Here is a 26,581-nt window from a genome sequence, read left to right as displayed (position 1 = left end):
AAGACATCATGTGATATCACTTATATGTGGAGTCTAAAGGATGGCGCAAATGATTTATCTACAAAACAGAAAAGATCATGGACATGTCGGACAGACTCGTGTTTGCCGGGGGGGCGGGAGAGGGAGTGGGATGGATTGAAAACTACATTTGGAGTGGACGGGCAACGCGATCCTGCTGTATGACACAGGGAACTATATCTAACCACTTGTGATGGAACATGATAGAGCATATGTGAGAAAAATAATGTGTGTGTGTATATATATGTATGTATGTATGAATGACTGGGTCAATTTGCTATACAGCAGCAATCGACACAACATTGTAAGTCAGTCATAATAAAAGATTTAAAAAAAAAGAAGGGTGTGGTGGATTGTGCTTGGAGGAATCCTGGAAAGCTGCTCTGAGGAGGTGACACAGGAGCTGATTATTGAATAGGGGGTAGCAACTAGCCAGCAGAATATGCAGGAGAACAATATTGCTACATGTTAGTGGAACATGAGGTTTGATTGAGTGGTTGCTGATCAGAATTGGAATAAAATATAATAGGATACCGTATAATAAAACTTTTTTGTTTTGTTAAACTTTTCTTTCAGTTTCACACATACGCACAGGCACATGCTCCTAATCTCTGTTTTTAAAAGAAATTTTCATTGAAAAACAGAAAAACACAGTCTGGAATTTTTTTTTTAAAGATTAAAAGAATATTCATTAATGATGATCTTATTTTATTTTTGAGGTCCTTTCATAAATGTGCCTCAAATTACCTTCAGCTGCTTCTTTGCAGCTGGAAGCAGGCCCTGAATACTTGCTGGGACCTGTCTGTGGCTCATGTCTTCAGAGCTCCATAACCAATTAATTATGAGAGTGAGCAAGTGACTTTAATTCCTTTCTTTTTATTTATTTCCATTGGTAAAATAAATGAATTGGTTTAGATAGATTGTTGTAAAGCCCTAAGTTCCACAGAGGTGCTTCAGACACACTACAACCAATTTACATAAATAGCAAAATATGCCCACTGCTGAATGATTAGCACTGAAAGGTAGCTGGTACATCATAGGCCTCAATTAATATTTGCTGAATTAATGTTATCTATCCTCAAGTGCCATTGCACTTTATATGAAATTATATTGGAATTAGTTGATAAAAATGACTCCTGAAGTCATGCTTCAGGCACAACATTTGAAATAATGCGCATCCTAGAAAATTAAAATTTTGCCAGGAATCACAAAACTCCAAAGCCAAATGGAAACCCCTACTGGGCTTAAGCTCTTGCTGCAAGGCAGTGCTCCTGGGCTTTGCCAGGTTAGTCTCCCATTACCTGAGACCTTCTGAATGCATCCCCTGTGTGAAATGCAGCTGCTTCATACATTTTCAAACTAAACTCTTCAGAGTTATTTCTTGGGAGCTGTAATGTACCAGATACGGGCTAGGTCCTCGCCGTGAACAAAACAGACAGAGTTTCCGCCTCGCTCGAGCTCGTAGTTCACCGTGGTAGATACCAGATGCTTCTACGCTGAGTTCCTGTGCGCTTACAGGTTTCTTTGGGCAGACCTTGCATTCAGGATTCGGCTGCTTCTCTGGCCATATAACATGCAATCAGCTCATTGATTTGGAAGGGGTCTGTCCAACTCCTGCGGATTCTGAGAGACTGTCGGCTCCCTTGTTCCCGATACCAAAGTTACGTTACGAGTTTGGAACTCACATTTTGCTCAGGTTTTCTTTTCCTCCCTCCCTCCCTCCTTTCTTTCCTTCCTTATTTCCTCCCTCCCTCCCTTCCTTCCTCCTTTTCCTCCTTCCTTGAGTCACACTGCATTTCCAGTCGGTTAAGACATCTTAACCTTTTCTTCTAACCTGCCCTTGAGGCAAGTTGCAAACAGTTTCTGTCTTTCTGATTGATTTTTTAAGTTTGGTAGGAGGTCCCATTTGTCCCCAAACAAATTAAATCTTCTTAGCGTCGTTCGATCAGTCTCCCAATTATTTTGACTCTTGATTGCATCAGTCACCCCAGTCACTGTCCCTTCCAGAAACGGGAAGGTGGCAAATTGAAAAGCCTGCCATCTCTCTCTCCCTCACTTGCTGATAAGAGGACTGAGAGTTTCATGTTTAAGATTATTGTTGTGTCGTAACTTTGAAAGATTTTGCTTGGCAAACATACGTGACCTTCATCCTTTTTTATTTCTTTGGTCTGATTGCCAAGCCACTCAACCCAGCTGAATTCGCATCAAAAAAAAAAAAAAAAAAAGTACTTTTGATGCCTAAAGTCTGCTTCAGTGAGCACTCCGTAATGATGATCGTAATTTTCTTCTCATCAGGTTTAGGGCTGATAAGAAAACTTGAATCTTTCAGAGTTGTTATTTTATCATTTTCACATGCAGTTGAAGCTTCTTTAACTCTTGACCCTCTACTGCCCAGGGACCAGCAGCAAAGATCGTATCCAGAGAGCACAAGGCCAGCTTGTTTTCTTCAGTTTGAGTGTCGGTTTAAATATTTATGAATTTGATTGCGAGGACGAAAATAAATTTACAAATACTTCGAAATCATTTTGAAAATTTGGGAGAACAGTCATCTTTGGGAAATAACGCAATTCAGGAATTCATTTTTTCTAGTTAGGGAAAAAAGTCAACCCTTTCTATCTTTATAATGCACCTTCCACATGAAGGAACCTTTAATGTCGTTTGCAGGCGGACCATGAAAAAACCATGTTGTCATTACAGTTGCGAATTTATATTAGTCGTCTGTGCACGCTGAGTAACTGACAAGGCGCTTTGGAAAGTCGTCTCTCAACAACAACACGGTTTTTAAGTTCGAAAGGTAGTTTTTAAGTACATGTTTCAATAAACCAAGTAATTTTTGCCATCTGCCAATGAATTTCTGACTTAAAAACAGGGTCACATTGTGCCTTTCATGGACTAGAGGCACGGTTGCCTTTTGGGGCCTTTTTCCTCCCTAAAAAAATATAGTCTATGCCTGGGTTGTTATAAAGATGAATATATTAATATTTTATATTCACGTATTTTCGTCGACCTAAAATTCCTTTTTTTCTTCTGATTTTAACAGAAATTAAAACATTTTTATGGGCCCGCAAGAGTACCACGGAGTCTCGGTACTATCCCCACTCTACATAATGGATAAGTCGACTCTGATTAGAAGTTGCATTTCCTCTTACATTTATTAATTATACTTTTGCATTTAATGTACATATCCTTTTTTTTTTGTCTTTTTGCCTTTTCTTGGGCCGCTCCCGCAGCATATGGAGGTTCCCAGGCTAGGGGTCGAATCGGAGCTGTAGCCGCCGGCCTACACCACAGCCACAGCAACGCCGGATCGTTAACCCACTGAGCAAGGGCAGGGACCCAACCTGAAACCTCATGGTTCCTAGTCAGATTCGTTAACCACTGCACCACGACGGGAACTCCTAATATGCATACCTTTAAATGGGAAGAACCAGCTCAATTTCTGTAGTGCACCTCTATTAAACTCAATCAGCAACTGGGTATTTGGTAGGAATGACCTGTATAAGCAAGACGTAAACAATGTAAAACAGAAATATAGGTCCAGGGGAGGAGGGAGGGTGAGGGATGGCGTGGGAGTTTGGAGTTAGTAGATGCAAACTATTACATTTAGAGTGCATAAGCAATGAGGTCCTGCTGTGCTGCACAGGGAACCATGGCCAGTCTCTTGGGACAGACCATGATGGAAAATAATATTTTAAAAAAGGATATATTAGAAAAAAGATAATATGGAGTTCCCACATGGCTCAGCAGGTTAAGAACTTGACGACTATCCATGAGGATGTGGGCTCAATCCCTGGCCTCGCTCAGTGGGTTAAGGGATCTGGTGTTGCTGCGAGCCTGCAGTATAGGTCACAGATACAGCTTAGATCTGGCATTGCTGTGGCTGTGGCACAGGCTGGTAGCTGCAGCTCTGATTCAGCCTCTAGCCTGGGAACTTCTATATGCCGCAGGTGCACCCCCCCCGCCTCCAAAAAAAAAAAAAGAATGTGTGTGTATATATATGTTAGAAAAGAAATGACAAACAATTGTAGGAAAATGAAAAAAAAAAAAGAAAAAGAAAATGTATGTCCTTTACGAAACTGATTCAAAGCAGCTGACTGGCCTGAAACTATCAGCATTTACCTATTTTGTAATTTCAAACAGTATACAATGATCATGAAATGTCACATTTTCTCCTCCTTTAATCTCCTTCCCTTTCTTAGTGCAATGTCAAAGTCTCCCTTTTTTGCCACCTGGTGGTTTTAAGGCTTGATACTAGAAGGTCAAGTGTTACTTCTAATTCATTCATATTCTAATAATGACTCTACTCTGTATATAAAAATGATGCATATGCATTATAAAAAAATCCAAAGAATGCAGAAAAATACAGGGAAAAAGATGAAAAATCTTATCACTCAGAAATAAGACTCATTAAGTGAACATCCTTTTGGACATCTGGGTATCTCCCTAAGCATGTTTATCGATGGGAAGATGGATGGATGGCCGATAGAAAGAAAAATGCTTCCATAAAAATGGAATCGTATGATACGTGCTAGTTTTAAAATTTTAAAACAAATACATTTAATTTTATTTGAATGTAACTGGAGAGAACGAAATTAAAAATTAACATTACTGAAATTTAAATAAACATCTTTTTCACAGGAAAGTATGTTTTTTGTTTTTCTTTCTGAAGTTAATAAGGTGATGGACTTGAAGTGTGTGGTTCTGGATTTCTTTTTTTTTTTTCTCCCGAGTGTATTTGTTGGTAGACGTCATTGGTGTTCCTCCCACTCTTCTCCTGGGATGCAGGAGAATTGTATTTCCTTTACTCCCTTCAAGTTGGGTGTGACCTTGCGATGTGCTTTAGCTGCAAAGTGTGAGCAGACGTGACTAGCAGACGTATTTCATGGCCAGATTTCCAGTCTCTCACCCTTCCTTTCCCTGTCTTGTGAGTGTGGATGCTTATGTGTGATGTGCAGGCGGAGGAGCAGAACATCAGCATGGCATGGAACGAAGGCAGCACAGCTCGCAGGGGCACCGCCCTGAAGAGTCACATGGGCCCGCGGTGGCGGGAGTGTGAGTGAGACTTGAACTCTCGGTCGGTTCAGTCCTGAGATTAGGGGTTTGTATCCTTCCGCAAAATAACAGCCTGTCCTGACCGCTGCCCTCTCCGTTTCAGGCAGTAGAGATTTCTTCTTCCCTGCATTGACAAATAGGCACCTTCACTGCCCTTGTTATTTTCACACGGTCAAGGTGATGCTGTTTACATCCCAGCCTTGATTTTGATTGGTTATATTATTGTTTTCATATAATCAAGATATGTAACATTATGTTCTGTGCGGTTGTTTAAAATTAGTTTTGTATTTAAATAAATTCAGTGTCCGGGATTGATATTTTTGCCGTAGCTTTTCAATTTCTAATATCAAGAAGCAGGTTAAGGGGCTTGGAAGGACGGCCTGGTAGGGGGAGGTTCCACCACTGAAAGGAGGGATCTTGTATCATTTGCATTGCTTAGAATTTTCCGACATGCTGATGTGAAAAGCAGACTGATTTCTAGTGTGTTTGGGGGTTTTGTTTGTTTTGGTTTTGGCCAGGCCTGCAGCATGTAGAAGTTTCCAGGCCAGGGATCGAACCCACACCGCAGCAGTGACCCAAGCCGCTGCACCACAAGAGAACTCCAGATTTTAAGTGATTTTATTGGCTGCTTTTAAGTTCTCGCCAATGTATTCTTTTGTTGTTGTTGTTGTTGTTGCTGTTGCTATTTCTTGGGCCGCTCCCGCGGCATATGGAGGTTCCCAGGCTAGGGGTTGAATCGGAGCTGTAGCCACCGTTCTACGCCAGAGCCACAACAACGCGGGATCCGAACCGCGTCTGCAACCTACACCACAGCTCACGGCAACGCCGGATCGTTAACCCACTGAGCAAGGGCAGGGACCGAACCCACAACCTCATGGTTCCTAGTCGAATTCGTAAACCACTGCGCCACGACGGGGAACTCCCCTCCAATGTATTCTTTATTGCTTGCATCTGAAGCAAGCGGTTTCCACCTTCCCACCCTTGATATGCTACTGCTGGTATATTTATTTTATTCATTGCACTGACTAGATTAAGACTTTTAAAGGAGGGCTCAGAACAAACAGGGAATACTTGAGTTTTTATGTTCAACAATATCTGCTGATTACCTTTATATTTGAAAATCATCTTAGCTAAGAATGATATGCAGAGAGTATACTTTACTCCCCTTAAAATTTTGGAGGAATTGCTTCATTATCTTTATCTTTTGCATTTAAAATACTGTTGATTTCTGTTTGTGAGTCTCTTTCTGTTTTGTAGCTAAATTCTCTCTTTTTTTATTTCTTAAATTCCACATATAAGCAAAATCATATGATATTTGTCATTTCTCTGCCTGGCTTACTCAGTAGTATGATAACCTCTTGGTCCATCCATGTTGCTGCAAATAGCATTATTTCATTCTTGTTAATGCCTGAGTAATGTTCCATTGTCCACACACCACATCTTCCTTATACCAAAGGAGAAGGCAAGGGAGGGGTACGTTAGGAGTTTGAGACTAACGTATACACACTGCTTTAGATAAAATAGCCAACAAGGACCTACTATATAGAACAGGGAACTATACTCACTATTTTATTATATAAGGACAAAGAATCTAAGAAAGAATATATATATATATATATATATATATATATATATATATATATATAATTTAGAAACCTTATTCCTGGAAAAAAAAAATACTTGGGAAATTTTCAACAAGGACTCTCTCCTCCTTGTAGGCAACTTGCTTTTTCTGCTTGAAGGATTATATCTTGGAACTGGAAATTCAATTATTTAGCCAGAATATGTCTCACAGTTGGTTATTCTATGTCAATGTTTTTCCTACAACAGGGTATGTGCTTTCAACTTAGAGATTAGATTTCATTACTTATTCACTGTAGGGATATTTTCTTGTGCTAGATCTTTGAATACTTTGGGCTTAGTTTTCTACTTTTTGCCCACTAACCTTTCAATGGATTATATTTTTCTCTCCTCCATAGATATAATTTTCCCCTAATTGCTTTAAATTCGGCCTTTATCTCAAGCCTTTTGTGAATATAAATAATTTGGAGTCATGTTAATGCTATTCCTTGGTGTTTCTGATTTATGTATTAGTTTCGTGATGATGCCGTTTGGTCCTCATTTTTAGTATGACACGTTTCTTGTAAAATCGCCTTTCGTTATTTGATTATCCCATGATTAAGCTCTTGTTTACCGTACTCATATTTCTTTTATGCTTTTAAGGTATTCAATGATAAATTACTTTCTCTTATTCCTTGAAGATTGTCAATTTTTTGGTCAGTTTTTTCCCCCATAATGTTCCCTTTTAAAATCACTTGTTACACTAGTATGTGAGTGGCCATGCCATGTCATTCCATCTTGCCCATGTCTGGGCAGCGGTGCTCAGCCTGCGGTGCTTGCTCTGCCAGACTGGGACCGCTTCTCCCTGACACCCCTTTGACTCCCTTTTCGTTGCCCTTTGAGGACTGGATACTTCCTCTTCTGAGCACTTGCTTTGCCTTAAGGGCACATGTTGACAGAAGGGTTGGCAAAGGGGCCGGCTCCTCTCTGTTGTTTATGGGGCCACCTCGTCACACCTGTGCCCTGCAGTCTCTCCTGAGCCTGTGAAACGTCTCGTCGCTTCTGCCGGCAGCAGTCAGCCCTCCTGCTCATGTTTGTGATCTCCCCCATCTTCCGTGGGGCAGGTCCCATCCCCAGCGCTGAAGTCAGAGGAGAGAAAGTGAAAGGAAAGCCCATTTAATTCACTGTGCGGTTCCCAACTGGGGAAATCAGAGTCTCTCTCTTAGAGTCGAGTTTGATTGAATGATTGATCCAGCTTCAGGGGGTGTTGGAGTATGGTTCAGCCATCTTTGGAGGGCTGGATTCTTTTTGTTACCTTTTGTTCATTTCCTTAGGTCCTAGGGGCTTTGGAGACTCTGGAATCAGAGTATTTGCCCAGAAGCCATCTTGGGGTCTGTCAATCATTCTGACTCTCTTAAAATTAAACATAGGTGTGGGAGAGAGGGGTTCATTGTGGCCCAGTTCAGTACAGAAAGTGGGTACCTGCCCACCCTTAACTTTGTCAGTATTTTACTGTTAAAGAGTTGCTACCCCCTCTTTTAAAATGTTCTGTCTTCTCCAAGATGATACAGTATAATTTCTGTGTTTTCTTTAAGTGCTAAGTAACTAAACATGGAAGCACTTGGTACCACTGTAGCCATTAAGAACAGAGCCAAGTGAACATGTTGTTATTGTAATGGACCATTATTTTAATATATTCATTTATCCAACAGTATTCATTTATGTGGTGAGAACCTACTATACGCCAGGCACTTTTTTTTTTTTTTTTTTTAATGGCTGCATTTGCGGCATATGGAAGTTCCCAGGCCAGGGATGGAATCCGAGCCACAGCTATGGCTATGCCAGATCCTTTAACCCACCACCGGATGGGGGATGATATGTTGGAAGATGTTACGTGGATATGGGGATATCTTAGAGTGAACTAGGAGTTGTCACTGAGAATAGGGCTGTCAGGGTGAGTTCCGTTGAGAAGTTACATTTGATGGAGGGAGTCAGTGGAAGACTCTTCCAGGGAAAGGAACCAGTTAAGCACAAGGCCCTAAGGTTCCAGGAAGGCTGGTGTGATCAGAGGGTAGGATGAAAGGTCAGTTGATGAAACTGAGTCAGGTCAGTGCAAGCATGTGAGAAAAATGAGTGGCTCAGCAAGTTGTAACATGAACTTTTAACGTTTTTGATACCGTTCTGAAAAAATTTCCTATGCCAATGTTCAATTAATTGTCTTTTGCTATGGAAGGATAAGTTTCCATGAGTGATATTTTAAAAGCAGGAACAAGCAAAACCCCGCTACGAGAGCTCCAGAGGTCTTGGTTGTCTCTTGGTGGATGTACAGGGAAGAGTGGTGCAACAGCATGGGAATCACAGCTGCTTAAGGAGAAGTCCAAGGGCATGAGAGCTGCAGAAAACCAAAGTGCTTTTTTAAAAGAGGGTGTAGCATGTTGTATCTAAACAAGGCCTTAGGAGTCATCTGGTTTTACCTTTTACAAATGAGAAAACAATCCAGGCGAGGCTAAATGACTTCATGCAAGGTTTGCAGCTAGTTTGTGGCAGATTGAATGTAGATAGGACCCAGGCCTGCTAAATCTTAGTCCAGACACCTCTGTCCACCCTACCTCCCGCATGTTAACTCAGTAAGAGCTCAATTACTGCTAATAGTTTTGTTGCTGACCTTCCACGAACTTGATGGGCCAATCAAGTTTTCCATGACAATATGTATGATTTATTTGTATTTTGCAACAGGGCCTTCTGCCTGCTGGAAATCATTTTTAGAAAGATCACACAGTTTATTCCTCCACCTCTCTGTGAGGACCAGATTGTTCCTTGTGGTTATCTGTCAGAACAAGGGGTTCTAATTAGCTGTCTTTTCAATGTGCTGCCTTTTTTTTTTTTTTTTCCCTTTCCAGGCAGCCAGTCCCTAGGCTGCAGTCCCTCTGCAGAACCATTGCCCTCAGGGACGAAGATTAACGCGTGAGCCCTGGGAGGCAGCCTGTCATCTTAGTTTTCTTAGCCTAGTAGTAGCCTCTGTTTCCTTCCCTCTGTAACTAACTGTCCTGTCTGAGATACATTCTTATTTGTGTGTGTGTGTGTGTGTGTGTGTGTGTGTGTTTAATGGTGTTGTTTAAACATGCACTTCAAAACTTGCACTGTGGTGGGTACCCTGCTTTCTGGTGACCGTTTTACTTGGGTCCATATTCTCTCTCCCTGCGCGGTATCCCCTGTGTGTTCCTTCGTATTTCTTCATCTGTTCCCCGGTAATGAGCTCTCATATTGCTTTCAGCTCCTTTCTTCCGAGTGGTACGTGATAAAAACAACCTCGTAGATGACCCTTCCTTGGCCTGAACGAGAGTTTTTATAGTTTTTATGGGATATATAAACCCCCAAACAGGAGCGCAGGTTATAAGGTGTGTGTATGTATGTTTGCTAACGCAAATGATTTAGCTTTGTGCCAACAACTTCCTACCTGTCCCTTAGTGACCTTTTTCAGAGTGTTTCTTGGGTAAATACCCCCAGGAACAAGAGCATGTACTATATTCCGTTTCGTCTGCCCTGCCTGCTTGCTTGTAGAGGGGCTGCCCAGCCTTCATTCCCCACTGCAGTCAATAAAGTTGCCTACACGGTCCCATTACAGCCAACACTTGGTATTGTCTAGATTTCTATGCACATAAAGTAATTTATCATTGTCATTTTCGTTGTTGTTTCTTAAATCTCAGCATTTGAGCCTCTCTTTATATGCTTGCTTTCGCATTTCCTCTCGTTTGAATCTCCTGGTCTTCCTTTTGTCCTTTTTCCTTGAGAGATTCCTATCTTGTTTCCTGTTGGTTTCAGGTGTACTGAATAAGGCCAGAAAGTATTTCCTCTTTACTTGTAGATATTAAGAAATATCTTTTCTCCTTCTGCTCCATCAGCTTAAACCATGGTCTCTTTCAATGTAAAAAAAATGTATCTTTGGGGGATTCATTTAAAAAGTCACTTCCCACCACAGGTCATAAAGCTCCTCCAACGTTACTTTCCATTCGGTATACAGCTCTGCCTTTTATGTTTGAGCCTTTATCCATATGAAATCTATCATTGTTTAGGGGATGCTGAAAAAGTCTAGTTTCGTTTTCAATACATGTAATTAGCTAGTTCTCTCCAGGTTGGAGAATGCCTCTCCATTCTCCTTTATGAAATTAAAACTGTCATTACAAGAATTGTCATCTTTATGTTATAATAACGTCATTCCATCCAGCACCCGAATGACTGCCTAGGCACAGGTTGCCTTATGTCTTTTAATAAAAGCTTAAAATTTTCCACATGGCGATCTTATGTGATCTTTGCTAATTTAATTTCTAGCTCATTTATAGTTGTCATGGCTTATTTTATTTTTATTGTATTTTGTACTTGATTATTGCCGGAATGTAGAAATGCTGCTTGCTATGATTTTTGTTTTGAGTTGATCTTTCATCTGGCAATTTTGTTCAACCCTCTGATTTGGTCTAATAGATTGGCCTTTTCCTATGTACTAGAAAATATAGTCTGAAAATAGTGATAGTGTTGCGGAAACCGCAAAAACCGTGGCATCGGAAGGAGACAAACAGCACTCGGAGATATGGAAAAGCAAGGTTTATTCAGCACCGGTGCGGGCTCAGAGGAGTCACCTCCAGAGTCTGAGCACCAGGTCTTTGTTCTCAGTAACTTTTATACACTACAAGGTCTTGATTTTCCCATGTAAGCATCCCGGACCTCCCCCATCCCCAAGAAGACAGTGTTTCTCCCTAAGAAACTGAGCAAGCAAGGTTACAGAAACGGAACTGATAAGCAATGCTGGGTACCTGATTAGCAGGGCTGCTGGCTTGGACAGAGAGCACACAGTTGTTACATTATTACAAGAAGGGTGGCATAGTGATGAGGACAGCTGGAAAGGCTTGCAGCTGCCTTCTTAGCCAAGGGGGGGTTGTTCTTTAGTTAAAACTCCATTTCAATAGTTTTATCTCTTCTCTTCAAATGCAACATCTAATTTCTTTTTCTTTACAACACTGCTCAGGACTCCACCACTGAATTCAACAGTCATGGTGCTAGTGGGCATCCTTGTCATGTTCCCATTCTTAAAGGGGACACATTTTAAAGTTCTTTAAATCTGACTGAAGGCTTTTGTAATTTTAGCAAGTTTAGAAAGTTGCCCATGTTCCTAGTTTTTAAAGAAATTTTTAAATAATACATAGGTATCAGATTTCATCAAATTTTGTTTGCGTTTATTAAGATAATGACTTTCTAAGCCACTGATATGTTGAATGAATTGATACATTTTATAATGTTGAAATTATTGCAATCCTGGGATAAGTTCGGCTTGTTCGCAATATATTATTTTAAATAGATTTTAAAAACCTCGAATAGTTAATATTTAGGAGTTTTATATCTAAAACTATGACTGAAATGAGCCTGTGATTTTTCTTTTCTTTTTTTTTCTTTTTATGGCCATATCTGAGGCACATGGAAGTTCCCAGAGACAGAGGTCAAACCAGTGCTGCAGCTGGGGCCTAAGCTGCATCTGTGACCTACGCTGCAGCCTATGGCAATGCCTGATGCTTAACTGCTTAACCCACCAAGCAAGGCCAGGGTTTGAACGTGCATCCTTACAGAGACTAGGTTGGGTCCATTGAGCCACAACAGGAACTCCTGATTTTTCTTTTCTTTATTCTCCTTGTCCTGTTTGGAATGAAAAGCACAGGCACCTAATAAAATGGGCTACATAGTTTTTGTTCTTTTTCTGTTTTCTAGTTATATAAGATGGGAAATTAAATGTTCCATGAATGTTTGCCAAAACTAACCCAGGGCTCTTTAGCAGGGGAAGGCTTTGATTACTACTTCTGCGGATTTTTTTTTCTTTCTTGTCTTTTTAGGGCCGCACCTGCGGCATATGGAGGTTCCCAGAGTAGGGGTCCAGTTGGAGCTATGGCTGCAGGCCTATGCCACAGCCACAGCCATGCAGGATCTGTACCATGTCTGTGACCTACACCACAGCTCATGGCAACACCGGATCCTTAGCCCACTGAGTGGGGCCAGCAATCGAATCCGCGACCTCATGGTTCCTAGTCGGATTCACTTCCATTCTGCCACAACGGGAACTCCTACTTCCGTGTATGTAATCCTTGGGTTTATTCACATTTTCTATTTTGTCCTGCACAAGTTTTGGCATTTTATATATTCCCAGAAATGTATCATTTCATCTGCATTTAAAAAATTCGTTAGTACCTTGTGAATGGTTATAGCTTATTGCTCAGCAAATTTACACTCTTCCAACCTGTGAGAAGACTGACTTCCCTACCCTCTGGGCCTTTGGCTTGGCTGCACATGTCTTGCTTTGGTCAAGGGAACCTTAGCAGCCTCGACCTGAGCAGAGGCCTTAAATGTCCTCAAGGCCAGGTTAGCCTTTTCTCCTAAAAAGCAGCTGTACCAGGAGGGACCATCTCTTAGCTTAACTTTTTTCCTGGTCCGGCAGAGCCGAAGCCTGTGAGCCTCCCCTCCGTGAGTTAGGGAGAGTGGTTCCTGTCGCCAGCTTGCCAAAGGAATGGGTATGGTTTTTCAAAGTGCGGCTTCATGTCCATCTGAGTCACTTCATAAAGAACTCATGTGCGCTCACAAAAGCTCCAGGCACATCCCCAAATAACTGAAGTTTAAAAGGGCCTTTGGTCATTGAAACCCTGGCTGCGATTCTGGACCCCTGGCCACAGCGCTCTCTGACTTTCCCAGCAGCTGTCTGTGTGCTGCTGTGCCTCTCCTTTACCCGTGGTCTTCGGTCTCTGAACTGTATTTTTGAACCCCGTGCAGGTCCGCTTCTCGGGTCACCATAAAGGTGGCCGCATATCGTTAGGACGCAGGGTAAAAATGGGAGGTTGACCACACAGGACACTGGGCCTGTGGACTTGTTTTCAGTCATAGAATCCACACTCAGCCAGGCTAAACCAGGAAGTGCCATCTGCACAGACATTTCTTGGAAAAGATGACCTTTTTTTTTTTCTGAAACAGATCAGAAACACATAGCTCGTAGAGATGGTGAGTTGGAAACTTGACTTGGAGGTACTTTTTGCTTCAAACATATCATCACTTGCTGAAAAAGGAGACACTGAGTTCCATGCTGGGCTCAGCAAGGGGCCAGAGGTCAGAAAGGAAGGGTGCAGAGGGCAGAGACGGGTCTCTGCCCATGAGGCGCTTGGGAGACGGCGAAGTCAGAGAAGATACAGAAGAGTTAGGGGTGCCTCTTAGATCTGAGCCCAGAGCAGCTCTTGATGGGTTTGAGTGTGGGAGGAAGTGATCATTGGAGAGGAGACGGGAAGGCCGAGCTGTTTCTATTCATGTAATGACCACAGAGATGGGAGGGGAGGGGTGGGGGGGTAAGTACAGAGATGGGGGGGGTGTGGGGACGGGGGGTGTTCATTCCTACAAATGGGTTTTTAGCTTCATCGTGGTAGACAGGTTTGTCAGAGAGTGTTGTTTTCTTTTGAACCTCTCAGTGAGTTTTAACTTTGCTGAGAATGGGATTAAAGAATTGCGTGAAAGAGAGAGAATCCATATAAGGGAGACCGTTTTCTGAGTATAAGAAGGAGCTAACTCCCTGCTTAGAACTTTTTGGGGAAAGATGGACATTCTTTTTTTTTTTTTTGTCATTTTGCCATTTCTTGGGCCGCTCTCCCGCACATGGAGGTTCCCAGGCTAGGGGTTGAATGGAAGCTGTAGCCGCCGGCCTACACCACAGCCACAGCAATGTAGGATCCGAGCCTCATCTGCAACCCACACCACAGCTCACAGCAACGCCAGATCCTTCACCCACTGAGCAAGGCCAGGGATCGAACCCGAAGCCTCATGGTTCCTAGTCGGATTCGCTAACCACTGAGCCACGACAGGAACTTCAAGATGGACATTCTTATGTCACAGTATCTGGTGGTTCTTAACCAGGGGTAATACTGCCTCGTCCCGGGGATGTGGACACGTGTGCTCTGGTGGAGATGAGGGGGGGGATGTTCCCAGCACTTAGTAGGTGCAGACCAGTGGATCGTCCTGCCTGAGATGTCAGCAGTGCACTTGCTGAGAAGCGCTGCATGTCCCAAACTTCAGTCTCTTGTATTCTCGTTGTATAGTCCTTGCCTTATTAGTGGGACACCTGTATCTCTAATGTAGTGCCTTTATTTAAATTTTCTTTTTAAGTTTACTTTTCCTGTTTCTATACTTTTTGATCATTCTCTACCTGCTTTGTAACTGACTTATCTTAATCCTTGCAGTCATGGGTTTGAAATACTATGATACTTTTTACAATTGTGTTAAAATAGACACATGACTAATTCTAACCCAGAAGCTTCCCTGATTACCCCGGCATCATCTTGCCCGCCACCAGGGGTGCGCACATCAAGCTTGGAGGCACCGTGGCCAGATGGTCACAATGGATTAATTTAGAGCTTGACCCGATTTGATGTCATATGTCCTTGGGAGTTGACCCTGCCGCCTTAGGACACTCCTTTTTAATTAACCTTATATTCAGCAGAATTCATGAGCTGGAAGGGCCTCATGAGGATACTTTTCCAGCTAAAGGTCAGACGCCACAAACAGCTGTTATTGTCTCTCTCTGTGCGTAAGATCTCTTTGGAAGGGCTTGATGTGTTCTTGGCTGGGCAGCACTTAATGTGTCAGTTATCCTTGCTCAAGCCCATGTCCATAGAGGGCTGGCCATGCCCCAGTTATGTGGCAGTATTCGCAAGGGATGGGTGACCCCGAAAGCGTGGAGAAGGACAGCAAATACTGTCCTCACTTGCAAAAAGTTGGCTCACAGCATATGTTGCATTAATAAGTGGCCAGGAGTCGGAATGACGACAGAGGACAGCACAGTCACAGATGCTCCCTCCCCAACACCCAATAAACACCCAAAAAGCAGTTCAAAACAGAACCGTTTGCCAGGGGCCACCAGACAAACAAGAAGGCCAGTCACAGCTTTATGCCATGCACTTTGCTGAGTGGCCGGAAACAGCCCATCCTGACCCCTCAGAGGCAATGCTGGGAAAGGAAGGTGAGGGGACAGCCTCCTGAAGAGTCTCCCCCCGCAGATCAGCACGGGAAGGAGCTGCTTGGGCGAGTGTCGGGAAGTCCTCTCAGCAGAGGCAGGAAGGCAGCTCGGAGCAAGCTGCCTCCCCGGAGCCCAGAACCACCCTGGGAGTGAGTGCGCCCTGGCAGAGTGAACGAGCTTCCAAAAGGGAGGGCAGTGCCCAGGAGCCCCGGCAAGGGCTGCCCCGCGAGTCCCACCTGTCCTTCGCGGCGGAACAGCGCAGAGAAAACCGCAGCCAACCTCACATCCCAGCTCAGAGGGAGAAGGGCAACTGGTCCCCTATGAGGGAGCAGAGCGGAAGGAAACATCGGTTTACTCCCCCAGACAGAAGCTCTGGATAGAGCTTCTCATGTCAAATATGAGCAAGATGAAGCTAAGTGTGAGGGCAACTCTGCAACTATGCTGCAGCAGGGGACTGGGTGACAGGAACAGCTTGCAAAAAAATAAACACACAGCCAGTCCGGTCTGGGAGAAAACAGTCTGGGGAAACTCAGCCTCACAAGTATCTCATGCTTCAGAAGAGCTGAGTATTGGAGTTCCCATTGTGGCTGAGAGGTAATGAACCTGCCTAGAACCCATGAGGACGTGGGTTTGATCCCTGGCCTCACTCAGTGAATTAAGGGTCTGGCATCGCCATGAGCTGTGGTGTAGGTCGCAGACACAGCTTGGATCTGGCATCGCGGTGGCTGTGGTGTAGGCCGGCAGCTGTAGCTTCAGTTCGACACCTGGCCTGGGAACCTCCATATGCTGTGGGTGTGGCCTTAAAAAGACAAAAAAAAAAAAAAAAGCTCAGTGTCAATTCAGTAGAAATAAAAACTCAATATTATAATTAGATACAGAGATTCTTTTAAATTTATATTTTTAATTGTAAAACAGAGCATGGAGTTTGCTCTCTCTTCCATTTTTAAGCGTACAGCTCAGTGGTCCGTGCGTTCGTGGTGGTGTGCCACCACTCCAGAACTCTCCACCTTGCAAAACTGAAACTCTGTCTCCATTAAACAGCACCTCCCGTCCCCCCTTCCCAAGCCACTGGCAACCACCATCCTTTACATCCCAGGGAATTTGACTACTCTTAGTAGTTCACATGCGTAGAATCATAAGAGTGTTTGTCCTTTTGTGACCGGTTGATTTCTCTTAGAATAATGTCCTCAGGGATCATCCTTTTTTTTTTTTTTCCCCCTTTTTAAGACTGAAGAATATTCTATGTGTACTATACCAAGTTTTGTTTATCCATTCATCTCTTGATAGAGACGTGGGTTGCTTCCAGTTTGGGGCTGCTCGGAACAATGCTGCTATGAATATGAATATACAAACAGCTCTTCAAGTCACTGCTTTCAATTCTTTTGAGTATATAATCCTGAAGTAGAATTGTTGGATCATATATGCTCATTTCATTTTTGATTTTTTGAGGAATTGCCATACTCTTTTCCACAGTGCCCGCCCCATTTTATATTCCCACCAAGAGGGAAGAGGGTTCCAATTTCTCCACATCCTCACCAATATTTATTTCCTGTTTTTGTTTGTATTTCATACTAGCCATCCTCATGCGTGAGAGGTGGGAAGGGATTTTAAAAGAGAGATTGATTGAATAGATTGAAGAGCCAAGAAAAACTGAGAGCAAAAACATAATATAAGTGGGGGGGAAAAATCCAGAAGAGCCATAACTCACAGTCAGGCAAATAGCACTGGAAAGGCATGAGCTAATCGTAGGGAGAGAAAGCAGTAAGAGAGAAAATGACAGTCGTGGGAGATGGGCAAAGACACAAGCATACGGCACAGACAAAAGTGTGCAAAGGTACAGCACAGGAAGATTTTTCTGAAAGGAAGGAAGAACTCCACCTTCGATCAGAAGGTCATGCCACATACCTGGAAGAGCTGATCAAGAGGAACCAAGATCAACCTTGAACGAAAGCTTCGGGACTGTCAACACCAGAGAAGAAAAGCAGGTTCGACCCAAAGGAGAATAATCAGGTTGGAATGAGAATTCTCTCTACCAGCATTGTCTCCCCTAAAAGTAGGAGCAAGATCGGTAAATTTGTGAGATGAATAAAATTGAATGTATATTTAAATAATACAAACGTTTAGTCATAATTTAAAATGTGCTAAAACATATTAAAATAATATCACATCGTATTAATAAACATGAAGTGTTCGTTCAGCAGCGAAGGCAGTGAGGAGACAGTCTCGATCTGAAAGAACTCCGGGAATTGGTCATCATGGAGCTTTCTTGCAAAAAAAAAAAAAAACCCCACCCTCTAAAGAAATTTTACCCAAATGACTCAAATCAAAATAACAGACTTGAGAGGAGAAAAGCCATGGTTAAAACACAGTAACAACAACAACAAAAGACGGGGGAAGAGTCAAAGCCTTATGATGTAGTTTTAAGACTAAGCAGCGGGGAGGGGGGAGAGTACTGTGAGAGACGCGTGTAAACAGTCGGCGGCCAACCAGATAAAAATGGTACAAGCAACAACAGCGGAGAGGTATGAGAAAAAAGAGAGGAAAGAGAACAGGCTCGTTGTAGAGCATTCCTGTGAAAACATGCTGTTTACCTCTGAAAGTTCCATTAATTTTTTTCTCAGCGTTAAATAGTTTGTATGTGTGCATGCATTTTTTGGTTTGCTTGTTTGGTTGATTTTGTTCTTTTTGTTTTTAAGCATTGAACTGCAGGTCACCGAGCCATTGGGTTTCACTTCTACTGCTTTTACTTCTGTTGTCGTCAAGCAAAATTAAGTCACTCTTATTCGTGCACGTAAAGAAAACTGTTACGTTGTCTTCCTCACACTGTGGCCCAGAATGCTGGTCACCAGCCGTAAATACGATGGTGGGATGGTGGCTACGTTGCTTTCCTCTTTGCACTTTTTTGTGTGGTTTGAACTTTTCACATAGGCCCATATTTTTATAAAAGCTATAAAAGCATTAGTGTTACTATAAAATAGTAGTCAGTAGTATCATTATTCTGATATACTTCTTAAGTCATTTAAAAAAAAAAAAAAAGCAGCCTTGACAAACACCAGAAAGAGTCCGTGACCCCATTTTTGCAACTCCTGCCTAAGATGCTGGCAAGTGCCTGAGACCAAAGGCACATGCTATGGAGAACATGAGCTATTCTAACAGGATGCCTTTTGCCTTCTCATAGAATTCATAAATCAAAGCAGCGAGCTGGTGAGTGTGAAGTGGGATTGACCTCAATTCCTGTGACGCTGGTGACAGAAAGTGTGGTACAAGGTGCTGTCGCACCGAAGTCTGAGCTTCTGGTCCCGGCCTAACCCCTCACCTGCATCATCATTTTGGAAGTTTGGAGTCCTTTGCAGTCTCTGATCTTTGCTGTGATGCTGGGTTTCTACTTCCTTGAACCCGCCCGGTTCTGAGGCTGCAGGGCCTTTTGCATATGCGGTGCCCGCTGCACAGGGCAGGCCTCCCTCCTTCCCTTCCCCTTCATCGGGCTCCTTCTGCCCATGTTCAGGGTTTCCCTCTCACCTCCTTCCTCGGAAGGCCTTCTGGATAACCAGTGGCACATCTGAGCGCATCTGTAGTTATTCACCCGATGTCAGGTTTCTTCAGCTCACTGGCCTTGGGGAGACTGGGCTCCATTGGAGGAAGTGCAAGGTCAGGTTCTCTCCTTGCCCCTCCACAGCAGGGGCCTCCTCTTCCTGCCCCGGGCTTAGCCAGGATGGTCCCTGTCCTCCCATGACCCATGCTGGGACAACCGTCCCCGCCTTTCTCTCTTTCTGCTACCTCTACGTTTTTTGGTCCCCCCCCCCCCTCAGGGGATGTTTTAGCTCCTGCTTCTGTTAGAAATTGTAACTTTTCTTGGTAGTAGTCAAGCTTATCAGGAGAGAGTAGCTGTTCTCTTCAGCCTGCAACTCTGTAGCACAGGAGAGAGTGGCACCCCTGCACCCACAAGCCAGTGCCTGAGAGAGATGGGCCCACGTGGGCATTCTTAGAGTCCCCTAGAACCCTCTGCTTGGCTTCTCTGATAGAAGAAATAGAAATGCAAAAAGCATGTTGCAAAGCAGTACAGGCAATGTAATCCTAAATATATGTTTTATATGTAAAGACTGAAAAGAAATAGATCAAATTATTATGAATGAGTTTCTCTGATGGGATTTCTAGTTATTTTTATTTTCTTGCTTCCAAATTTCCTGTAATGAGATTTCCATAGATGCTAGGTGGTACTTCTTAAGCCCCTATATATAGCTTTGAACTGGGCAGCCCCCCCGCCCCCGAAGATCAGGAGGGTTGGCCCCTGCCATTTGCAGGTGTGTGCCATTCTCCCACCTTTTCCTTGTCCGCCCCGTCTGATGTCTTCGCTCGTGTCTTTCTCTTCCCCAGATGACGCGATGGCTGGAATCCCCCCGCACATCCTCAACAGCTCCCCGTCCGACCAGCAGATCAACCAGCTGGCGCAGAGGCTGGGCCCCGAGTGGGAGCCCGTGGTGCTGTCTCTGGGCCTGTCCCAGACCGACATCTACCGCTGTAAGGCCAACCACCCCCACAACGTCCAGTCCCAGGTGGTGGAGGCCTTTGTCCGCTGGAGGCAGCGCTTCGGAAAGCAGGCCACCTTCCAGAGCCTTCACAGGAGCCTCCAGGCCATGGAGGTGGACCCGTCTGTGCTCCAGCACATGTTGGAATGATGGTGCACCCGTTAACGCCCGGGGCCCCCCGTGGCATGTGCCAAATCCTCACTCTCACCAGGGGCAGGTAGATTTGGGGGGATTTTTTGTTGTTGTTGTTGTTGTTGTTTGGTCTTTTTAGTGATCCTTCGATAAAAGGAGATAATGTGATTTCCACTTGACATTTCCTTGAGAGGCAGGATGACTGAGTAGGTTTCCCACACTGCTGCATTGACAATTCATTGTGTCTCATTGCTCGAGGATTGCATTATTTGAATTGTGCAGGTTTTAATTGTGTGGTTGCCTTTCAATAAACTGATTCATCCTAGTGGCCCGAAAAAAATGCAAGTGTCCTATATATAAAACATCCACTTTTATGATGCCTGAGAATCGAACGGTGGACATAGCTGTTGATAATTATGATAATAAGAAAAAATGAATTACTGTATATAAAATGGCCCTCTCATGAATAAGTATTTTTGATATTTCTGTATTGCATAGATTGGGTGTGAAATTCTCATAGTCCTTTCTCTGGAACAGAATTGATAGTAACAGCGAAATGGCTATGTTCTCTGGTCAAAGTAAATAGCACAGGCAGGGTGCCTGCATTAAATGGAAGACACTAAAGCTCCCTGCAAAGACCAGTTACAGTCCCAGCCTGCAAACCTGAGCTCTTTATCCTTAAAAAAATTTGCTTAAGAAAATCACGTGCCCTTTATTGAAAGGAGTGGGGCTTGGGTGACAGTGTGGTCCTTCCTCTGAGGTCTTAATGACTGAAGGGTTGTGCTCCTAAGGGCCACGGTTTAATCTTCTGCCCTTTTACTACTAGCACGTGGCCTTTGTCAGACGCTTGACCGTTTGCAAGGCTTTTCACACATGTTGTCTTGTCCGGACCTCACAGAGGTGCTGTGAAGTAGCTGGGAAGAGAGGTGAGCCCCCTTCTGTCGTGAGATGGAGTGATGTGCCTGGGGTGACTGAGTCAGAGTGTGTCTTGAGATCACCCCTCCTGTGTGCCCTTTCCACCTGCTCAGTGTCACTCCCTCCTCCCCCACGTGCTCTCCTTCCTCCTCTCCCGGGAAGGAGCTCACTGCCCGCCTGCGGCCAGCGGCATCTCCTTGGGTGAGTCACGTCACTTCTCTAAGCCTCAGTTTCCTCATTGGTAGAATGAGGCAATGCTTTGTCCCCACGTCCGAGACTTTTGTGTTGCTTAAAGGCGTCACATCTGCCAAGGGCTCCTCCAGTGCTTGGCCCATCATCAGCTCTTGGGAAATGGGAGCTGTTCATTGGCGGCTGTGGCTGGTTGTGGGTGCAGTTCACAGACCAAGCCGAGCACTGGCTGAAGCTGAGGGCTCTGTAGGAGGAAGTGCTATTACCATGCCTCTTGCTAGGCTTTAAAATGGGATAGGATTTTATCAACTGCTCAGTGGGCCCTGTCAAGAGAGGGACAGGTGACCATTCCCAGTCTGTGATCTGTCCTTCGGGATAATTGAAGAATCCATTTCTTAATCCGAACCTAGCTCAGAATTTTTCAAAGGGAAAAAAACCTGTACTGTTTACTTGTGTCCATTCTGAGCACAGGCACATCGAGTGGTGAGTGTGAACAGAAAGTGAACACTCAAGAGGAGGCCGGTCTTGTGTTGATGACATCCTTTCAAGTGTCTGGGAAGCATATTCCCTGTCCTAAGAAGGATCAGTTATGTTTAGGGTTCAACACATAGATCAGAGGAATGGTCCACTGGCCTTATCAGCTCGAATTTTCCATGTTGTAGCCCAGCCATGAATTCATTACCTTACAAAATCCTCACGCTTCTGGCCCCATCGCTGCGCCCCGTGGTAGACTGTACCTCCCCCCACCTTCCGTAACTGCTCGTCATTGTGAACCTTGGACTTGTTAATAGCGCTCTTCGTCTCCCTGGGTTTGCTAACAGAGTTGCTGCAGCTTGTGTGCTCACCACATTTACGGATGAGTGAGGATGGCTGGGCTTTGCTGCATCTGCCTAGATGGCGTTTTAGAAGCGGGTGTGATGACTGGCTAGGTCATTCTCGCCCTTTGTGGGCATCTGTCATGCACGGACACCTGTGTGCTCTGTCAGCAGTAAAGGGCAACTCGTGATGAACTCGCCTGCCATGGGCTGTCAGGGTTCTCAGGGAGCTCAGATGTGTTGCCCTTAATGGTCAAGGGGTCTCCACCATCACGTGGCAGCTGCACCTGACCGGGCTGGCTCATGTTCTTGCCGAAGATTTGCCGAATGGAAGAACCAAGCAGCAGATCACTGTCTGATTTCTACCTCTGGCTGCAAAGAGTGACGCCACATGTCACCTGCCTACCTGCCAAGAGAATCTGAGAGGTGATGTGCTTGCGAGCAGTACATGTGTTTTTGTGCAGGAGAAGATTCTACGATTCCAGAGATCGCCTTCCGCCGATAAACTTCTGAATAAGTGCAGTGAGGTGACAGGGCACTTGGAGGTGCTGACCAAAAAAAAAGATTAAAAAGTCTCACTCTATCTTGGTTTGGGGAGTGTGTGTGTGTGTGTGTGTGTGTGTGTGCGCGCGCGCGTGCACATATGCATGTGCATGAGTAGGCCCCTAACTTTTTTAAAACTATAACTACATAAAATTTTATCAATGCAGAAATAGTCCTTTTTATTGCAATGTGGAAAAATACCAATGAGCAGGAAGAAAAAAGTAAGAACGCTTCCTACTCCCATCTTCCAAAGATAACCACTGTTAACAGCCCAGGTTGGTTCCTTTCCTGGGCCTGTGTGTTCTTTCCGTAACAAAATCAAGGTTGTGTCATACACGTTGTTTGACAATCGGCTTCTTTTACGTAGCTTGTAACTATCTTTACATATCGTCCAAGGTTTTTCTCTGCCAGCGATTTTCAACATCCTTTGTGTTTGGAGTGCACTTTCAAGTCCTCTAATTTTTAGCAGAATATTTGAAGAACTTAAAAGATGGTAGCTATGAAGTATGGCAATGTCTTTTTGCTGTCAGAACGTCCGCCATAATTCCACCTTTTGCCTGGTCCCCTTTAGAGACGTGTCCTTACTTGAGCAGAGCTGTTTCCTGTCCCCACTGTGCACTCTTAGATCCTCAAAAAGCACAGTTGAGTGCATTCCCATGAATGTTCTGGGCTTTACTCTGAGTTTTTAATCTTGTTCTTACAGCACGAGGCCCTCTCCACGGCTCTGGGTGACCCACTAAGCTCAGTGTTCTGTTCCAACAAGAGTAGGTATTTGGGGGACAGCAGGATTGTACCTACAGATACCAAGCTGTTGGGACACCGAATCTGATCTGTGTGTAGCTGCTGGTCTGGTGGTGGCATCCTTTCCAGCATGTGCATGTGCCAGCACTAGGTAACCACCTTCCTATTATGTCGATGGATCATTAAGGGGGTCTTTGTTTTTCACTATTTTAACAGGAATGCAAGGAAAGTCCTTGTTAAATATTTATATTCACCAGAGGTTACAATGAACTGGATCCCTCCTTTGTCTAGCTCCAAACTGATATGAATTTTGTGATTAATGAGCTTTTGTTATATAGCAAGCCAGCCCAACATGTATTGGCTGAAAACTTAGCTCCCGATTTGTGGGAACCAGCTGGATTGTTGTGATCCGGGCCAGCCCACTGGTCTGTGCTGGGCTCTCATGCCTCTGTGGTGAGTTAGTGGGCCGGCTGAGGAGAGATGATTAGGATGGGGTCACTCGTACCATGTCTGGCACGTGGTACACTGTTGCCTGGGGCAACAGAGGTGTCTAGACCACCCATCTCTACCCATTACGTTTGCCTCACCTTCTTCACTTGGCGGCAGTGGCTGGGGTTCCATGGGCAGCAAGAAGGCAAAAGCCTGAGTGCGCAAGACTTTTCAAGCTTCTTTTGCTAATACCCTGTTGGCTGAAGGGTCAGAGTGAGAGGGCATAGAGAGGGGGGGGCGGTGAACTTAGGCCTGTTTTGCCCAGTCTACCGCAGCCAGTATTTTAAAACTGGGATTTCTGGGGCCCTATGGGAAAACAAAGCTTGGCTGTTCTGGATCCCCCTATCCCATGGCAATAATGGGCTGGCCCATTCTAGCTGCCACCACCCCTACCACCCACAGGGTGCACATGCCTGCCCAGCTGCTCTGCCCGCTACACACCTGCTCAGCCCTGTAGGGTTTCGTATACATGGCCTCTGGGCACATAGCCATGAAGGTTCTTAGAGTAAATGCCTAGAAGTAGATTTGCTTGGTGTAAAGTAACACATTTTTTAAAACCTCTTTGACTTTCTACAATGTTTAAAAGGTTATTTTCAAAATTATTTTTGCTCAAGCAAATATAGGGAGTTGATTGGAAATGCCACTTGGTTTCCCCAAGCCTCAGTGATGAACTGTGGAAGTTGCTGCAAAGGGGTGGAGCGGGGAGGTCTTGCACACACACACACTCACACACTCACACACACACACGTGCGTGCGGGCATGCAGGCGACTGAAGCAGTAGGATGAGTCTGTTTTCCTCTCTTTCCTGGGGGAATTCTCCAGAAGTGATAGTTTTGGAAAGAGACTCCCTGGGTCACCTGTTCTGCAGACACCTCCCGGGAAGCTCCTGTAAGCCAGTGATCTGCCAAGTTGGGAAGCCAAAGCTGCCAGTGAACACAGTCCAGGTCCTCCAGGAACTCGCTGTTTGGCCGTGGAGACCCACGTGGATCTCTGGTCACAGTATGAGCGGATGTGGTCCACGCCCACGTAGTGAGTCTTGGGGGTCACAGAGGAGGAAGGATTCGCTGCCTTATTTCAGAGGCGAGAGGCACGGGGAAGGCTTGCATGAGGTTCCCTGTCCTGGGCCAGTTCTCCCTTTGTCAGTGCCAGTTTCCTCATATGTAACGTGCACCATAGCAGGACTGAGCTTACAGCGAAGACGCCGTGAGATGAAAGCTTAGACCATTGCCTGGCGCAGGAAAATGTTTTGCTGAATCACTGAGTTGAATTATTTGAGCTGTCAGAGTTTTTCTAATATTCTTCACCCCATGGGGCCCGGAGAAGGGTGAGGGTTGGAATCCCTTTTCCTGCTGTGATTTGCGTATGAAAATAGAAAGTACGAGTTCCTTCTGTCCTTTTACCAGGACTCTAAAGACAAGGAGTATGAATTGGTAAACACACTTCAGAGCATATTCAGAGTGGGAATGGGATTCTGATCTAACCCTTGGCTGTCATAAAATGAATCCCTGCCATCAGCAAGCCAGCAATTGGAGTAGGCTACCAGAAATACAAAAAGAGAAGGAAGACGTGGTCCCCGCCCTGCAGGCTCTCAGCCTGTTGGGAAGACAAATACAACAGCCAGCCGCTCTGATACTGTTTGGCCAGCCCAGAGGAGGGAGCAGTTAGGTTGGCTGCAGAGGAGGTGACACTTTCTGAGCTTTAGTACGTTCTGCCCAAGTTAGTATGTTGGTCCCTTTAAGGGGAGTTACTGCATAGGAATACGAGAATGACACTTAATGTATCTTACTTCGAGTTTGACAAATGGCACTTCCTGCCATGGGTCTAGGATGCCTTCAAGATGCTCTCTCAAAGTAATTTCGAAACTAAGAGGATCTTATTAGTAGACTAAGTGGCCCGTTGTATCTCCTGCTGTTACATCAAGACAGTGAGGCTATTGAAATGTAGGTGGCTTCTTTAACCACAGCGGGATCAGATCAGGTTTCACGTTTTAGATATTTGGGGGCTCTTTGTACCAGCTCCTGCTCTTAGTTCTTTCTCTAAAAGCCCCACAGGTTAAAATTAGACTGGCATACAAGGAATGTTTTTAATGTAATAACTGCCTGTTTACTTCTTAGAACTGTAAATAGCTTAGAAGAACACGGATGTCTATCTTACTGGCTTTTACTGTTTTTATAGGAAAATTAAAGTCTCACAAAGACACGGTTCAGTGAGCCAATTAAGCCTTGTCTGTTAAAATTATGCAGAATATCTGGCAATAATTCTGAAAGCTATTATTAATTTAAACCATAGACCATGAAATCCAGGTTTCAGGACTTGAAAAAAATTGGAATCAACATCTTGGTAATATGCATGTATTTCCATTTCATTTTCATATTCTGTCTCTAGTCATTGCTGGTTTGGGTGTCAAATCGCAGTCTTTTCTTTTGTCTTTTTTGTCTTTTTGTCCTTTCTAGGGCTGCTCCCGTGGCATATGGAGGTTCCCAGGCTAGGGGTCTAATCGGAGTTGTAGCCGCCGGCCCACACCAGAGCCACAGCAATGCGGGATCCGAGCCACATCTGCAACCTACACCACA

The 26,581-nt window shown here is 44.4% G+C and overlaps 1 protein-coding gene across 4 annotated transcripts in view; it reads left to right on the top strand.

Moving 5' to 3' along the window:
- The window catches only part of CRADD (CASP2 and RIPK1 domain containing adaptor with death domain), a 177,335-nt gene extending 154,517 nt beyond the window's left edge, over nucleotides 1-22,818 (top strand). For 2 of the 4 annotated variants that reach the window (XM_047788282.1, XM_047788284.1), the window contains one exon: nucleotides 20,033-22,818. In XM_047788282.1, the coding sequence (XP_047644238.1) occupies nucleotides 20,033-20,334 (302 nt within the window). In that variant the 3' untranslated portion in view covers nucleotides 20,335-22,818. The remainder of the gene's footprint in view (nucleotides 1-20,032) is intronic. The other 2 variants (XR_007135958.1, XM_047788285.1) reach the window with 2 other exon arrangements.
- Nucleotides 22,819-26,581: the final 3,763 nt, after the last annotated feature.

The sequence above is a fragment of the Phacochoerus africanus genome, chromosome 7, assembly GCF_016906955.1.
Source record: "Phacochoerus africanus isolate WHEZ1 chromosome 7, ROS_Pafr_v1, whole genome shotgun sequence".
Taxonomy (NCBI): Eukaryota; Metazoa; Chordata; class Mammalia; order Artiodactyla; family Suidae; genus Phacochoerus; species Phacochoerus africanus.
The sequence above is the reverse complement of the archived record's forward strand: the minus strand, read 5'-3'. Positions and strand labels throughout refer to the sequence as shown.